This window comes from Triturus cristatus, chromosome 12 (genome assembly GCF_964204655.1).
Source record: "Triturus cristatus chromosome 12, aTriCri1.1, whole genome shotgun sequence".
NCBI classification, from domain to species: Eukaryota; Metazoa; Chordata; class Amphibia; order Caudata; family Salamandridae; genus Triturus; species Triturus cristatus.
In genome coordinates, this window is record NC_140595.1 from 514898711 (window position 1) to 514916690 (window position 17980).

The 17980-nt window shown below is 51.8% G+C and overlaps 1 protein-coding gene across 7 annotated transcripts in view; it reads left to right on the top strand.

The window, feature by feature from the left end:
* Nucleotides 1-17980, top strand: part of CHD9 (chromodomain helicase DNA binding protein 9) — a 1905864-nt gene that overhangs the window by 1106498 nt on the left and 781386 nt on the right. For all 7 annotated transcript variants that reach the window (XM_085637757.1, XM_085637759.1, XM_085637761.1 and 4 more), the window contains one exon: nt 14299-14498. In XM_085637757.1, coding sequence (XP_085493883.1) covers nt 14299-14498 — 200 coding nt within the window. The remainder of the gene's footprint in view (nt 1-14298; nt 14499-17980) is intronic.

Below are 17980 nucleotides of genomic sequence, written 5' to 3' on the forward strand. Positions count from 1 at the left end.
GCACCTGCAGCCTGTGGGCTAGGTAACTTGGGTACTTCGGTACTCGCAAGGGTAGTGACTATCCTAGGGTCTAGTTTCCGAGTCTCGACTTTCTAGTTGCTCCAGAAGTGTCCTAAAACTGCTTATTTCAGAACTGTACTATTTCTATCGATTATACGCATTATGCGTGAGTGTTTCCACTCTGCACCTGAATACCGTGGGCCTCCCACTTCCTAACTGTTGGTAGTGTAGTGTAGCCCCAGCGATGGCCTAGGCCTATTCTATTTCCGTGACAGTGGTCCTTATACCACTTCTTTAGTATATGGTTTGCGTGGCCCCTGGGCCTAACTGTATTACTTACCTGTGGGACTTAATGTATGCTTAAATAAGACTGTGTTGTACTTACCTCGAATCTCATAAAGAGTGCTGAGGGTTTGACTAGAATAAATACACTTTATTTTATATATATATCTGTTGTGGTGTCCTTTCATTTGGAATTCAAGGGATTATATATGGTATCACAGCTGGCTTCACATGCCATTCAGAGTTTAGCCTAAGACTGCTCTTGTCCATGCTACCACTAGGATAGCTGGTCTATAATGTTGACTTTACAACCAATCACCATAAGGGTTGTTTGGACTGATATAAGGTGTACACTAGAACTAGTGACATCATACATCAGGCCAACTTCTCACAGCCGGGAGCTGGAGACGTTTATTCTCTGCTCTGCTCAAGACGTCTGAGCCGCTGGGCCGGGCCATGGCTTCCTCAGTCGCTCTCCGTCGCCATTCTTGGCTTCGGGACGGCGTCTTCCCCGAAAATATTCGGGAGAGGCTCATTGATCTCCCATTTGATGGCAGTCTGTTTCATGCCCCGGCCGACTCCGCCATCCAGAGGCTCTTGGCAGGGTTCCGTCCTCCTCCTCTGTCCCCTCCTCAGTGACTTCTGAGTTAGGGTTGCCTTTACGTTGTCTTAGGCCGGCGGTAATGGTTGTGGAGTATGTTTTTCTGGCCGATTATGTCCTTCCTTGGGACTTTGGCATTGTTGGCTGCTGGACGGCCCCTTGTTGCTGTTATTGTGTGTGAGTTCTGCAGGAGTTCTTACGCAGACTTGGCCCTGAGATTGGGCCTTCTGCTTTGCTTGGGCTGCTGTCAAGCCTGTTGCGGGGATGTTTTTTTCCCCGTGGTTCTTTTGTTTCTTCCTCTGCTGTGGAAGTTCTTCCAAAGAGGGTTCCCCTATATTGGGACTTCACGTGCCCTATGTGGGGCTATGGTAGCTGTTATATGGCTTATGCTCTGCTGGAGGGTTCTGGTCACCTTCGGGTACCTGTTCCCCTTGGTGTTTCCGTAGGTTGCTTTGCTCCTGAGGTCGTGTGCGCGGCCACTTGTGGTGGTGGTCCGGGCCTCTCCTTCTCTCCCTGCTTCCATTTTGCGGTCTGGGATGTCCCTTACTAGGCGTTGCCTACTTGGTCTCCCTGGGTCCTTGAGCTGTTCTTCTTGCTTCTGGCGTTGACTGCCGGCATTGTTCTGGCTGACAGGCTGCTCTCCATCTGGAGTTGGCTCGTCTTCTCCCTAGTTTCCTTGCGCTCTCTAGGCTGCTTCTTCTTCCGTCTTCCTGTCTTGGCATTCGACGGAAGCGGTGCTGCCTTGTGGTGAGAGTGCGGTGCTTCTGCCTCTCAGCCCTTGCCCTTGTGTGAGGAATACGACAACTCTGGAGACCGAGGTGGTGTTTTTAACGGTTTTATTACTCTATGCAGTCTTTTACGAATGGGGGTGGGCCTGTAATAAGGCAGGGGGGCCTCTGCGGTCCTTTCCCTGGGTTTTCTCCTTCCCGCCGTGGTCCTTCCTCTCCGGGCTCCGGTACTGTACGGGTCGAGTTGAGCTTCTTCCCCAGGGTCTCAAGCGCTCAAAGAAAGGAGAAAAATAGCCCTGAGTAACTGGTTTTTAGGCTTGGTTTGTTCAGGAAAGGGGGTGAGGGAACACTCTGTGCATGTTCGGTCAGGCCATCTGTGAAGTGGTGCTCGGTAAGGGGTGTGAATGGGATTTAACACCAACACGCTAGTTTCTAGTGCCCGGCTGTCCCCTTAGTCAGTACCTCCCTTTCTACCTCCCCAGCCCGAGAGACGCTCTCGTACCTTGGAGAGCCATGCTCCTCCCGGAACGTGGCTGGGCGGCTCACGGGGTCGGTGGCCTCCTGGCTCTCGTAGCTTGGTTACTGCTTCCTCTCCAGCCGTCGTCCTCCGCTCCTCCGTCGCTCGACGGCAGTCCCACGCCTCGTCCTTACTTCTCCCGATGTTGACCTTCTCTCTCTCGCCTTCCGCTCCTCCGCTCGCCAAAAACACTCTCTCGCTCCGCTGCTCATATACCTCCTTCCTCTCTCCGGTGTCCGCGCACACTGGAGGTTGGGCCTCTTTCTCTATATCCGCCCGGCCTTCTTTGTCGTCACTGTTGGGGGCGGAGCTATCATCGAATCCCTTCCAGTTAAAGGTACAGAGGCCGGGTTCTTCGTTTGCGACGGGTGGCTGTGCTCCTGTAGGGAACCACTCGTTCTGCTGAGGATAAGAAAGAGGGGAAAGGTTGTCGGTCACAGTCTTGGCCTTTACGACAGGCTCTTCAGTCCGCTTCCCCCTGTGACACCTTGGTTTCTCTGCTGTGGGTGTACGAGCCTCTTCAGCCTTCTTTCCCTCCTACATCCCCTTGGGGTCGGTGGGGTTCTGCTTGTGGGGGGTTCCCTTAGCCTGGCAAGGGCAAGGTTCTACCTAGTCCACAGATCTGGTCCCCTATGGGGCCCCCTGCTCTGCATTGGCAAGTGGGGTCCTTTCGCAGACCCTCCTTCCCTGTGGGGTATTGCTAGGGTATCTATTTTACATGAAGGAATCTGCGGCTAGTAGTCTCTATCAGATGTATGAGTTACCTTCGGTAACAATGTATCTGGTAGAGACGATTCTAGCCGCAGATTCCTTCACAGCCCACCCTTCCTCTGCTATTCTGCGAGGACCCTTGGGTTGGTCTTTGGTACTCGCCTCCCAATGGGGGCTGTTTCCTGTGAGTGCCTTCCTTATTCTTGTCGGGTGGCTCTGGCTGGGGGCGATTCCTTCCTCCCTTGATTCTTTGAATGATGGGGTTTCAGTGCGCTGGTGCCCTGCTGCTCTGGCAACTCCAGGTTGGGGGGGGGGGGGGGGAGATTGCTCTATCCTTGTCCTCCCTCCCTTTCATTGCTGTCCTCTGGTTTGAGGATCCTCTGACCATGCCTTGCCCTTGTCCTTGTGGGTGGTTGCCCTCTAGGTTGCGGTGGCTTGGTGGTTGGTTGTCCCTGTCCGTCTTGGGACTGGTCCCCTTCCTTGCTCAGGTTGAGGGGGGGTGGGCTTCCTCCGTGTGCCTTGACTTATGCCTGTCCTTCCCTTCGGGGCACAGGGATGGGAGGTTGTCTGTGTGGGCAGGGTGGCTGCGCAGGTTTCTGCTTGTTCTTCTTCTTTCTCCTTTCCCTGCCCTTGGGGTCTGCGGTGTTGGCATTACCCTGGTGGTGGTGTAGTCACCGTTTCTTTCCATCTTTTCTGCTCTTCACACACTGTTCCCATGCTCCCACAGTTTATCTAGTGATTCTGCGTTGTGGTGCGGAAAAGCTCTCCGAAGAAAACTGACATAGGCGTGCTGGGGTGGGTCTTATGTGACCTTGCGGACGTCGCATACGCGGACGACGCCTGGGCGGAGTCGCGTGATGTCGCCCCGCCCCCGGCGCGCAGGCATGCTTTGGCAAAAGTTTCCCGATCCAGTCTCACGCCTGGGAATAATTCTATGTGACGGAATCTGCGTCTAGAATCGTCTCTACCAGATACATCATTACCGAAGGTAAGTAACTCGTACGTTAGTCTTCCACATTGAAATTACAGCAGCCCACGGTATGAGTGCCCTACTTGCGCTTGGCGTTCAACTGCCATTCACTGCCACCTTTCCAGACAAATTGATGCTGAGGGCCATGGCTGTCATCCTACTGAAGGCTGTGATTGCCTTCGACCTTGGCCAGCTGACCACTCTGCCAGTCTTTTTTGTTCTGCCTCACTCCTTGAAACTGGAGGAGAGACTCCATTGACTTGACCTTAAGAGAGGTTTGAGCTCCTTAAATCAATTGCTCAGGGTCTGTTGTGTAGCTGATCAGGTGTTTGTGAATTTCTCCAGGGTAAAGAGTGGGAAAGCTGTGCAAAACTGGATCCTGTTGAATTGGGTAGTCCTCTGTATGAAAATCTGCCATGCACTAGTCTTGAAACAAACCCCTGAAGGCCTATGGGCCATCATTGATGGGAGGGTATCTTTGTTTGCTATCTACCAGGCTGCTGCATGGGGGTCACTGCCTGTGTTCACCAAGCACTACTACCTTGACAGTGTGGTCTGATAGGAAGATCACTGCGCCCACTTGGTTCTATTGGACTTCATGGTCCGAGTCCACTCCGTTTACTCTTCACCTGGGAGGTACTTCACTGGGTTCTATTAAGGTAGGAAGTCTGCCATATGAAGTATTCATCAGAAGAACAAGAAAAGTTTGTCATGCTCTTTCTGGTGGATAGTCAATCCAAACACAAACTCCTCATTGCCCTTCCACCTCTCTGTTCTGTGGAGTGGCTTCTTTAATAATATAAAAAGGTCCAAAGTTAGAATTGGGCAAGCTGTTCTGAGCAGTTGTTCAGCACTCCGCTTCTTAGAGTGCTGCAGGAGAAAGTTGATGAAACTATTCTCGGCAATCAGTGATGTCTCTCTTATGCAGCTCTTCTCCATCACTTCTGTGGCGGGATGGAGGTCCTTTGGAGATGCATGAGACTGCCTGGTTGATGTGAAATTCATATGATTGACTCGTCTAAAAATGTGTACTCTGTGTTTTAATGGGTGTGCCAAAGGACTGGCATTGTTCATTGTGCCATGTCATTTGCTGCCCGTCCAGATTGTTTCTAGACAGCATGACTAGCCAGGTAGATAGCTGTGATATGATTTTGTAAACCTGATGGTGTGGCATAATACATTCATTTGAATGTCTTTTTGGTGTATGTTGGCACCGAGCAAGGGAGTACTTCAAGGACATACTTTTGACTTGCATTCTGCGACCCCTAACGCTGTTTGCGATCCCTGGCCTCAGAGGAAATTTACAAACTTGCAAATCAATTTGTTGCAATTTAAGAGGCCAGTGAAAAGGTGTATCTTTATCTTGTGCTTATCCTGAGTATGTGAAGGGAGCAAGAAAGATGGGAAAGAGTAGGAGGGAGAGATGGGGTGGGTAGAAGTGGATAACTTGGCATGGAAAGAGGGGCAAATACTGAAAGAGGACAGTACAAAGACATGGTAGATCAAGAGGCAAAAGCAGATGTGTGAGAGAAGGATTAAAGAGGTCAGAGGTGACAGGTGAGATACAAACAGGTGTGAAAGAGTGAGTCGGGTAAGAACAATAGGTAGTAGACACATACATGACAGACAGCTGAGAGTCAGAGAGAGGTAGGCAAAACCGGTGAGATGGCATAATAGTATGAGGGATGTGATATAGATACAGATGAGAAAGAGATAAGTAGGAGAGACTGAAAAAGAGGGAGTAATAGGTGTGATAACTGCAATTAAGGGACAGCGGATGATAGCTGACTGAGGCTCGGGAAGGTAGATGAGGCTTGTAAGAAAGATACAACTCAGATGGACAGGTCAGACAAGTAGGAGTTGGGAGACAGATGTGAGAGATGAGTGGCTACTGAGTGGTCAGAGAGGAGGACAGACAGAGGGTGGGAAGAAAGTTAATAGAGACACTGATGAGACAGCACAGAGAGAAGGGAAGACAGGTGTGAGAGAGGTACAATAAAGAGATACTTTAGAAATACAGCAAATCAGTGAGGGGGTGAATAGGTGAGAAAGTGGAAGATTAAAGAAGGAAGAAAATTAAGTGTGGTAAAGTGACAGCTTGTTGGGCGACAGAGTGGTTATGCAGTTTAGAGATATACATGGAGGCAAGTTAAAGAACATTTGAGGGGAGAGGTGGGGAGGAGGAAAGGGGAGATATGTGGAGGATATATTTAGACAGACAGATGAGAGAGACACATACAAGAGAGTAAGAGGATGGGAGACAGGGGGAAGAGATTTAAAAGTGACAGAATAGATGAGAAAATCAGACATGAGATCTTGTAAGAAGATCAGTGAGGAAGACTGGTGACATACAAGAGGAGAGAGGAGGGCTGAGAGAGAGACAACTTGCTGTTGTCTCTCTCAGCCGTCCTTGAGAAAGCTAGGTGAGCAACAGGTAATTAATAAAAGACAGTTGAGAAACAGAACGCTGAGGATGACCGTTGAAAGAGCATGTGACAGCTCTTCCTATGATGCTTTTGGGTCAAAGGACATGTGATGCCCCTTCCGCTACCCCAGCCATTTTGGTGAATCAAAGTCTGTGAGCACTGTTGATGTTGCAGCACTTTGACAAATTTATGACTTTAGTGCTAGCTATATCTGATAGAGACTACTAGCCGCAGATTCCTTCACGTAGAATTATCCCCAGGCGTGAGACTGGATCCGGAAACTTTTTTTGCCACAGCATTCCTGCGCGCCGGGCCGACATGACGCGACTCGGCGACATGACGCGACTCCGTCCAGGCGTCATCAGCGTACGTGACGTCAGCGAGGTCACATAAGACCTGCCCCGGCTCGCCTACGTCAGTTTTTCCCTTTTCCGCGTGCAACGTGGATCCGATCCTTGCTACGGCCCTTTTTACTTTCATTTCTTTTGGTGGAACAGTGTGCGAATGCCTTCGGGCTTTAAGACTTGCACGTCTTGTGGGCATCTTATGTTGGCGACGGACCCTCACCTCATTTGTATGTGGTGTTTGGGGGAGGATCACGGCACCACAGATTGTACGCAGTGCCAACAGTTGAAGCAGCGGCTGGAGCGGCGGATGAAACTTCTCTCGGCGCGTCTATCCAGGTCGACGTCCTCCCCTCGGTCTGCTTCGACGGACAGCTTCAGATACGGCCGTAGTCGTCATCCTCGCCTTTCTCCAATGTCACGTGAGTGTCGCTCCCTGGTGGGCAAGTAGTGCAGTTTGTCCTCGGGGGCTGGTTTCCGGCCTACCGGGTGTAGGAAGGTGGATATCTGACTATGGTTACCCCCAACTTTTTGCCTAGTGTCTAGTTGGTTTTTCGACTTAGTTGGCCTGAGATCCTGCCATTCAGGGTCTCAGGCTGTCTGCTCTCTTTAAAATTGACTCCATGTACCCTAGGTACATACCCAATTGGTAAGGATCACCTTATTGGACCCTGTACAGTGTACCCTAGGTACCCAGGGCATAGGTGTACCCTAGGCCTCCCAGGGGCTGCAGCATGTATTATGCCACCCCTGGTCTGGCCTTCCAATCGGACACAACTGGCTGATCACTCAGCTGGGGCAAGGTCGTGTAATCACCCCTTGCTTAGGTGTAGTATTCCTATACCTACCTTATATATAGACACATGTGTACCTATCAGCCACTCCTATGGCAGGCCTTAACAATCCTGGAGGCAGAGTGCTTGGTAACATGTGAGATAGTGCTCTAGCATGAGCTGAGCCTGTCTGCAGCTTTCGGAACCATGTCCTTATAGCTGTTCTATGATATAGCCTACCATATACTCTTAAAGTGCCTTCTAATCTTAAACGGTTATGGTAACTATGGTTTGGCTGTATCAAAACATGTCGTGTAAGGTGTCTAACACTTTGGAATAATACCCCCATCCCATTTCTGGGGATGAGGATATTATCCCTCCCTTCTAGAGGGAGAAGACATGTTGAAGCCTACTTACCCGGTTAAAGTTAACCAGAGCCCCAGCATCACAAAATGGATGCTGCTGCCATGACACAAGTCTGACCTCCTGCTGCTGGGAGTGATCCCGGCACAGGAGGCTTGGACAATAGGTTTCCTGACTTGGGAGGTGCGAGCACCACCCCAGACAGGCCTTAGTGTATTGGGGCAGGGAGGGATGAAAGAAACTAGACACTGCCTGGGGCACACAAGGTGCCCCATGCATAGTCCAGTTCAAACCGGTGCTGGGGCACTCCAGCCCCAGTCCTGGCGCGAAACTGGACAAAGGGAAGGGGGTGTAACCACCCCCCTCCCAGGTACCACCCATAAGGCGTGACCTAGCAGGCAACCCAGCCCCTCAGATTAGTACAAGTGTGGTAGCTGGGCCCCAGGAGATTAGATTATCCTGAACCTGCAACTTGAACAGAAACTCTGGACATTCGACGAAAGAAGAAGACTGAAGAATCTCCCTTGTGGCCAAGGAGTGGCTACCCTGTGCGAACAGGCACCATCAAGAGACTTACCCTTTGCTTTGCTGAAGTTCTACGAGGGACCGACTGCAGAGCCTGACCAGAGCCTTGACTTCCAGACTTCTCCGACCCTGATCCACATCCACAGCCGAGCTGAGATCCGTGGAGGCGACGAGAGACGTGGGACCGGCTACCTGGGAAAAGTGGCGAGTATCTTCCAGCGCAGCTTCTGAGGCACCCTCGAGGTTGTGCACCGGGGATTGAGAAGCCCCAACCCCAAGCACCATCTGCACCGAAGATCAGCCCCCCACACTCCACGAGTCCTGCGTGGGGCCCTTCTGCATTTTCCTGCTTGCTGCGTCTGTCCGGTTGCTTGCCCGTTGGCTAGTAACCTTTGCGACGACACACCTTCAAATTTCCACTGCTGGTTTGGCTCCTCCAGACTGGCTCCTGCTCCTCTGTAAAAGAGAAGCACCCCAGACCTTCCTGGTCTGCACCAGAAGCAAGTCCTCCATTCTTCGTGGGTTCCGCTTGCCAAGGCTTGGTGAGTCCTAGTTCGACTTCGCCGCCGCCGACAGCACGAGCCTTCGTGGGACAGCTCGCCTCCTGGTTGTCCTCGACGTCTCCTGGTACCCGTGGCTGCTGCGACAAGCTTCACCTCTTCACCTGCAATCTCCCGAAATCGCCTGGTTCCTTCCTGGTTCCACGTAGTCACTTGCTAGTGACCCAGACTCTGTCCCTTCTGCTTGCAGGTATCCTTCCTTCTTGATCCCGGCCTTGGGATCCACCGGACACTCTTCACTGACTGCCTGTCAGCATCTTTCCTTCAGGCATCCATAGGAGTCGACGACGAAACCCGACGCAAGTTCACACCTATGCACCCGCAGCCCGTGGGCTAGGTAACTTGGGTACTCCGGTGCTCATCAGGGTATTGACTATCCTAGTGTCTAGTTCTCAAGTCTCGACTTCCTAGCTACTCCAGAAGTGTCCTAAATCTTATTATTTCTAAACTGTACTATTTCTATCGATTATACGCATTACACGTGAGTGTTTCCACTCTGCACCTGAATCCGGTGGGCCACCCACTTCCACACTGTTGGTAGGGTAGTGTAGCCCCAACGATGGCCTAGGCCTATCCTATTTCCGTGACAGTGGTCCTTATACCGCTTACTTAGTATATGGTTTGCGTGGCCCCTAGGGCCTAACTGTATTACTTACCTGTGTGACTTAATGTATGCTTAAATAAGACTGTGTTGTACTTACCTCGAATCTCATAAAGAGTGCTGAGGGTTTGACTAGAATAAATGCACTTTATTTTATATATATATATCTGTTGTGATGTCCTTTCATTTGGTATTCAAGGGATTACATATGGTATAACAGCTGGCTTCACATGCCATTCAGAGTTTAGCCTAAGACTGCTCTTGTCCATGCTTACCACTAGGATAGCTGGTCTATAAGGTTGACTTTACAACCAATCACCATAAGGGTTGTTTGGACTGATACAACGTGTACACTAGAATTAGTGACATCCTATATCAGGCCAACTTCTCACACCGGGGGCGTGGACTCTACGCGGATGATTCGGCCCCACGTGTCGTCCTATCCACCGTTTCCTGGTGTTGGGGCGTTGAGAGTCCAAATGGAGACATAAGCGGCGGCTTTGCAGGCCTCGCAGGCGTCTCCTCCTCCTTCCCCTCCTGGGGCGTCGGCAGATCCCTCGCTCTGCGCAGGGCCCTCTGCGGCACCGCCGGTGGCTCCGGCGCCGACTGTTCGGATCCAGGCTTGGAGGATGTGGTACTGTTGGGGAGCGGCTCCTCTGGGGCACCTCCTTCAGGCCACGGCGTCTCTGCCTCGCCGCAAGCTCCCGTGGGGGTCCCTGTGGTGTCGCGGGAGGTCACCGGGGCTCGGGTTGCATCCCCAAGCCCCTCGCTGTCCTTTGACAAGGTGGTCCTGTCTAAGGCCGAGGTGACGCCGCTACAACGCCGGCAGCAGCTGGACCGTGCGCAGCCACATGGGTCAGTGCACCCTCCTCTTCCCGCTCTGGGTCGAGGCCGAGGGAAGACCCCTGTCCGGGCCCCTCTCGTCTCTCCCCACAGGCGGCTGCCTCATCAGGGGGCGAGTCGGAGGTTGAATCGTCCCTGGCGCCGCCACATGGGTTGCCGAGCGATCTTCGCCTCATTTTGGGCCGTGGCTGGCGGAGGGCCACTGTGTGGGGTCTTGTTCCCCACACAGGTGGCTGCTTCGGCAGGGGTCTGGTCGGCGCCGCCCCAGGGCCGGTGCGGCTCCAGCTCTACTCCGGTCGCCGCTCCGGTCCCCGGTGCGGGGTGACTTGGAGGTACCTTGTCCGGTGACGCCGGCTGGCGCTAACATCCTACCTCAAGCAGTGGACTCTACTGCTCCGCGCAGGGGTCGAACCGCGGATTCGTCTTCGGACGCTTCTTCTCCGGAGGCTGGCTGTATCTTGGTGTTGTCCTCCCGGAGACTGGTCGCCGTGTGGTGTCTTTTTCACCGGCATCGAAGGCCGGCTCCCCGCCCTTCCTCGAGCCAGGGGTGTTCATCGGACGAGCGGCAGGTCCCTCATCCTTCGGCTCCTTCTGACTTCCAGGTCTGGCCCTTGCCTGCCCCCTTGGCCTCGGGGTCGGCTGCCTTAGTTTGCAGCTGTCGCCCACGGAGGAGCTGCTTTCTCCACCGCGGGAGGCGGGTGCGGCCTTCGCTCACGCGATGTCCACGGCTGTGGGCATTCTGCGCATGGGTGACCCGGTGGTTCACTTTCTGGCGGACCATCTATTGGAGGTCCTCAACCAGGGCTCTGGTGGGAGGGAAATCTTACTTCCCTTTGAGGGTTTGCTCCTTTCTTCCTTAACGGGGGCTTGGAGGCGTCCAGCCTCAGGGGACCCGGTGCCTCAGTATCTTCTGCACTGGCACCTCCCGGCGCCGCGTGACCCGGCGTCTTTCCCTTCACGCCTCAGCCGCCAACCCCCTTTTGCGGACCGCTTTTCCTTACCTGCCGCCACTGTTGACTCTGCCGTCCCGAGAGGCCCGCTGGCTGAACTCTTGGGGACGCAACATGTTTGCCTCGACCAGCGCGGCCCTGCGAGCCCTTAACACCTTGTGTGTGCTGGCTAGGGCCTCCTCCTGTTTGTGGGACTCGGCTGAGTCTCTGGGATCTGCAACGTCCCAGGAGTCTGGCCTGTTGGACTTACGGCATCATGCATTGGATGGCCGGGAGCTTGCGGCGTTTATTCTCTGCTCCGCTCTGGGCATCTCAGAGGTGCTGGGCCGGGCCACGACTTCCTCAGTCGCTCTCCGTCGCCATGCTTGGATTCGGGACGGAGTATTCCCTGAGAATATTTGGGAGCGACTCATCGACCTTCCATTTGATGGCAGCCTGTTGTTCCATACCCCGGCCGACACCGCCATCCAAAGGCTCTTGGCAGGGCTCCGTCCTCCGCCTCCTCCTCCTCCTCCTCCTCCTCTGTCCCCTCCTCAGTCCCCTCCTCAGTGACTTCTGAATTGGGTTGATTCTGGGCCTTCTTAAGCTGGCTGTTCTGGCTGTGCAGTGTCTTTTCTGGCCTTTTACGTCCTTCTTTGGGACTCTGGCATTGTTGCCTGTTGGACTGCCCTTGTGTTTGTGTGTGGTTCTGCAGGAGTTGTTACTCAGGCTTGGCCCTGAGATTGGGCCTTCTGCTTTGCTTGGGCTGCTTGTCAAGCCTTTGGCTGGGGTGTTTTTTTCCCCTGTGGCTCTTTTGTTTTTTCCTCTACTGCGGAAGTTCTTCCAAAAAGGGTTCCCTTATCTTGGGACTTAAAGTACCCTATGTGGGGTAGTGGTAGCTGTCATATGGCTTGCGCTCTGCTAGAGGGTTCTGGTCACCTTCGGGTGCCTGTTCTCCATGGCGTTTCAGTAGGTTGCTTTTGCTTCCTGTGGTAGTGTGCGCTGCCACTCGTAGTGGTGGCCCGAGCATCTCCTCTCCTCCCTGCTCCTGTCCTGAGGTCTGGGATGTTCCTGTGTCTCCCTTAACGGGCGTCGCCTACTCGGCCTTCCTGGTGCCTCGGGCTGTTCTTCTTGCTTCTGGCTTTGACTACCGGCGCTGTTCTGGCTGGCAGGCTGCTCTCCATCTGGAGTGGGTTCGCCTCTTTTCCCTAGTTTCCTTGGGCCCTCTAGGCTTCTTATTTTTCTTCCGCTTTTCCTGTCTCTGCATTGGGCACAAGATATGTTGCCTTGTGGGGGTGTGGGGTTCTTCGGCCTCTCAGTCCTTGCCCTTGGTTCCTCTGCTGTGAGTGTACGAGCCTCTTCAGCCTTCTTTCCCTCCTATATCCCCTGGGGTCGGTGGGGTCCTGCTTGTGGGGGTTCCCTTGGCCTGGCAGGGGCGAGGTTCTTCCTGGTCCACAGATCTGGTCCCCTGTGGGGCCCTCCGTTCTGCATTGGCTGGTGGGGTCCTTTCGCAGACCCACCTTCCCAGGGGGTATTGCTAGGGTATTTATTCTACGTGAAGGAATCTGCGGCTAGTAGTCTCTATCAGATGTTCGAGTTACTTACCTTCGGTAACGATGTATCTGGTAGAGATGATTCTAGCCGCAGATTCCTTCACGGCCCGCATTTCCTTCCCTATTCTGCGAGGACCCTTGGGTTGGACTTCGGTACTCGCCTCCCGGTGGGGGGCTGTCTCTCCTGTGAGTGCCTTCCTTGTTATTGATGGGTCACTCCGTCTGGTGGCAGTTCATTCCTCCTTTGGTCCTTTGGAGGATGGGGTTCCGGTGCTCCGGTGGACTGCTGCTCTGGCTACTCCAGGTTTGGGGGGGGATTGCTTTCTATCCCTGTTCTCCCTTCCTTCCATTGCTATCCTCTGCTTAAGGGTCATCTAGCCTTGTCTTGCCCTTGTCCCCTGTGGGTGGTTGCCCTCTTGGTTGGGGTGGTTTGGAGGTTTGTTGTCCCTGTCTGTCTTGGGACTAGCCCCATTCCTTGCTCAGGATGGGGAGGGGGGGGGGGGGGGTGTTTTTCCTACGTGTGCCATGATTTTAACGCATGTTCTTGCCTTCAAGGCACAGGGATGGGAGGTTGTCTATGTGCTGGCAGGGTGACTGCGCAGGTTTCTGCTTGCTTCTTTCTTCTTACCCTGCCCTTGGGTTCTGCGGTGTTGGCACTACCCTGGTGGTGGTGTTAGTCACCGTTTCTTTCCAATTTTTCTGCTCTTCGCACACTGTTTCCATGCTTCCACAGTTTTTTATCTGGTGGTTCCGCGTTGTGGTGCGGAAAAGTTCTCAGAAGAAAACTGACGTAGGTGCGCCGGGGCGGGTCTTAGGTGACCTCGCTGACGTCACGTACGCGGACGACGCCTGGGCGGAGCCGCGTGATGTAGCCCCGCCTCCGGCGCGCAGGGATGCTGTGGCAAATAAAGTTTCCGGATCCAGTCTCACGCCTGGGGTTAATTCTACGTGAAGGAATCTGCGGCTAAAATCGGCTCTACCAGATACATATTTACCGAAGGTAAGTAACTCGTACATTGTGTACATATGGGTGTCTTATGGGGGAGACCTATCTCTAGCATGTTTTGATAGGTAAAAAGGAAATTTTGACTTCTCAATGCTGAAGTGGCATTCTGTTTTGCACCACAGTAGCCTTCTACATGGAGTATCTAGGCTTTATTGGTTGTATGTTACAAACAGTAATGTGTTATTTTGGACGTTAGCGTGTGATTTCATGATTAAAAGTACTTTGTTCGGAATTTTGACAGCAGATAGGTCATACGGTATTTCTGATTGCAACCTGTGATATGTTTGTGTGAGTGATCTATTTCGAATGTAATATGCAGTTGTTTTCTTTTGTTTCCAACTAATTTATGTAAGCTGTTAGTTATCAGCAGAAATTGAGTGGCTAAGTTAGCAAGTAAGATTGTTGTTTTATGACATGGAATTTTCCTATTTGTTTTTCTTTGGGGAAAATCCTGTGAAATAACTTGTGTTTTGCAGACCTTAGTTTATAATTCAGGAAATGCCACAGCTCTACATTTGGATTCTACTATGGTGATAAACTAATGGACTTTTCTGACTCTGGACTAGATGGGGCCGATGGAGAGATATTCTAACCCACGGACGTTTCAAAAGGCAACTTAACGAACAAGATGTGGAAATCATTTGCCGGGCACTGTTAGCCTATTGCCTTGTTCACTACAGAGGAGATGAGAAGATAAAAAGCTTCATTTGGGATCTCATCACACCCACTGAGGATGGACAGACAAGAGAGTTACAAAACCATCTTGGTAAGTCAAACAGTGGCTGGTTTTTATTTTCTTGTTGCACCACCTTTTCTAGGCTAGAAATAGTGAAAATGTTGTGAATGTAATGATTAGCTGTTAAAGGTTAAATAACTAAAGAAATGAAATAGTCTAAAATTTTGATTGTAAGTCATCCATAAAATTCCTATAGAAAAGGACACATGTATAAATTGATTCTTTTACCAGGGACAGACTTTGCTGAGCACTGAAACTGAAGTTTCTGATAAATATTTTTAACTGCGGATTCCTTACCGTGTGAATTTTCCACAGGCTCAAACTGGATTAGCAAGCTTTTCGAGCAATACTCCTGCACGCTGGTAGTTTGCTTTGTGCCGATGTTTTTCTGCACTGGAAGTGACGAACCAAGCTGCATATAAGCACCATCACTGTGGGCTGATGTCTTTCCTTGGGCTTCTTGACTACAAATTTTATCGAGATTTCCAGGTGTGCAAGGGAAATGTCACACCCTACGATGACAGGGTTCTAACCATGTAGGGCTATCACAGGAAAGTTTGTGTGACAGATGCTTATGAAGTATGCTGATGGTTTGTGGTGTCAGAAAGTGAGTCCAAAGCCTGTGGCGACTGCACGTGAAAGCCATTCATTACCGTGAGGCCAAAATGTAAGTTGCCAAAAACAAGACGACTTTGACATAGCTGGTCGAAGTTGAAAAGAAAGTCCCAGTCTCACTCCCGCAATTGTTCAGCAGAAGATTATCATCACGGTCAAAGCCGTCAGTTAAGTCCATGACAAAGCATAAGAAGTTGAAGTGGGAATCTGCTTCTTCCCACCACTCTGACTTGGGTGCATTGGCACGTATGTGGTTCCGGGTCTCGTTCCTGATCTACATCAGAGCTGAATCATGTAAAGGCCTTCAGAGAGGCCCTGCTGCGCGTTTTCTGCACCTTACAGACTACCTCTGGCATCCCTTCTGGTCCCAAAAATGATCAGGAGCCTCCAGTGGTGCTTCCGACAGAGGGTCCACCCTCATCGCTGTATGTGCCCCCAGAACCCATATCTGGTTCAGCAAGGTCTCGGTACAGACTTCAGTTCCAGCACCATCCCCTGCGCTGGTTTCCTTCCCATTGTCACAGATGCCAACATCGCCAGAGGAGGACATGCAATCCGTCATGCTATCTGATTTTGAGCATAATCCACTGCAACCTCGACCCAGATGGTACCTGTTTCAGCCCAGCACTCAACCATAGGCAATCTGGAGGAGGCTGGCTTAATATATGGTGCACACTTATTTAAGTGAAGCACATTGCGCTTATCCGGAGAACCCTTATGGTGATTTTAGAGGTCTCTTTAAGTGGTAGCTGTGGAGAGCAGCCTTCAGGTTTTCTCTTGAAGTGTTAAGCAGCTTGTTTTACCAGATATATTCATGTAGTCTAGGTTAAACGAAAAGGAGCCACACAGTGTATATATAAAAATAAGCCTATTTATTACACAACACTCACTACCCGGAGATCTATACCCATACAGAATAATACTTCAGTTGCAAGTGGATAAGTAAGCACAATACACTGTGGTGTCCAGGGGGAGACCAAACCATATAGTAGAAAAGTGGAATGCGAACTGCTACTGGAATCGGGACTTGGTCCAGGTTACTCAGGGGAGTTGGGGACACAAGGAAAAATGCAAGGTAAGTACCTAGGAACCTCACGGAGGCTGTGTGCAGAGTGGAAACACAGCTGCGTACTCAATACACGTCATGGGGAAATTCGCAGTTGCAGTTTTGAAGAAGGACCCTTCCCAGTGGGCCCTGAAGAAACCCAGTGAACGACAGAAGTTTGGAGAGTCACCCCACCCGTGAATACCCCAGGATACCTATACCAGGGAAGCTGGGTGCATAGGTGATGTCGAAAACCAACGTAGACAACAATGGAGGACTTCAGAAAAGATGTAGCTGACAAAGACTGTGCAAGAGTCTGGTGAAATCCAATGGTTGATTCTTTAAGTGAAGAACCTGCGAGCAGAGATGAGTGTATGCTACTCTGAGGTAAGCGGGAGACACTGAAGAGCAATGCCCACCGATGTTGGAACGTAGGAATGATGACAGTGACCTTGTTGCTGCAGCTGTGAGGACCAGGCGACGCTGAGGTAGTAAGTCGAGAACCAGGGGGGGTCTGTGTCCAGTGGGAGCACCAACAAGCATTGGCAGCTGCAACAGGCGTGGAAAGCGAAGAAGGCGCAGCGTTGGGATCAGCGTGGCCCAAGGGACACACCACAAGCAGGAGAGTCAGAGCAGGACCCGAGCAAGCAGGGGAGCCACTGAAGCAGGAGAAGAACCTCATGAGGACCCACAGGCCGAAAGTACAGGAGTCGCAGGAGGACCTCGAGCAGCTCACCAAGAAAGCAGGGCCACGATGCAGAGGATGCAGTGAAGACGCTGTACTTGGCAGGAAAAATGCTGGAGCTTCTTGTAGCCCGAAGATCTCTGGAGTGCAGAGCCAACAAGCCTTTGCAACAGCAAGTCAATGCGGTGCACAGGGGTTCTGTCCCAGCGATTCTGACGAGGGATGCTGACTTCAAACTTGCTGAGATAGGTCATGCCTCGTGGAGGTTGCAGAGACACCACCTGTGTTGCTGAGTCTTTTGAAGTTCGTGGGAGCAGCACACCGGTCCGCTCCGTTGTGGTGCTTGCAGATGCAGGGGAGTGACTCCTTCATTCCAAGGGAGATTATTTTGGGTGTCCTTGATGCCCACACGTCTGTTTAAGATCCTGGAAGAATCACAGACTGACGAGTGTTAGAATCCGGGTTCTCTGGTTGGCACAGGTAAGTACTTGTGTCAAGCAGGGAATCTTTCCTCCAGTCAGGGTAGGGGGGGTACACTCCAACAAGAACCCCTGCTCACCCTCTAGGTAGCTTGGCGCGAGCAGACAAGGCCTATCTCAGAGCGTTCAGGTTAAGCATTTGTGAACACACACACAGTAACTCAGTGACAACCCCACAAATGGACTCCACACTGGGATATAGAAAAATAACTTTTTATATATATATATAGTTTAGGCTTAGCACAAGACCAGATAACGTTTAAACGGCCCGCAATACTTATTAGACAAAGAGTTCTTGGTTTTAGCGTAGTTTTAAAGTTCTGTGCGCTTCGTTCCTGTCCGTACGCTTCGTACGCGGTAAAAACTGCTTGGGAACTGGTCTCACACGCACTGTAGGCGCTTCGGGATGAAGCGTACACCCTACGGTGCGAACAGGCACAGTACCTTTACTTTTTGGTGAGTTCGTCACGGATGCTGCGCTGACATCAAGCGCGATGTACGGTGCGTTTTCCTCCTGGTGCGATGCGTACTACGGTACGTTAGACCTTGGGCGTGCAGGGCTTCAGGGGACGGTGCGTAGGTACGGTGCTTTCAATATTCGTCACGGCGTTCGCGCCGTACCATGAGATCGGCAATCTTGATTTGAAGCGCTGGATACAAGCGAACAGTACGCTCCGCACAAGGGAGA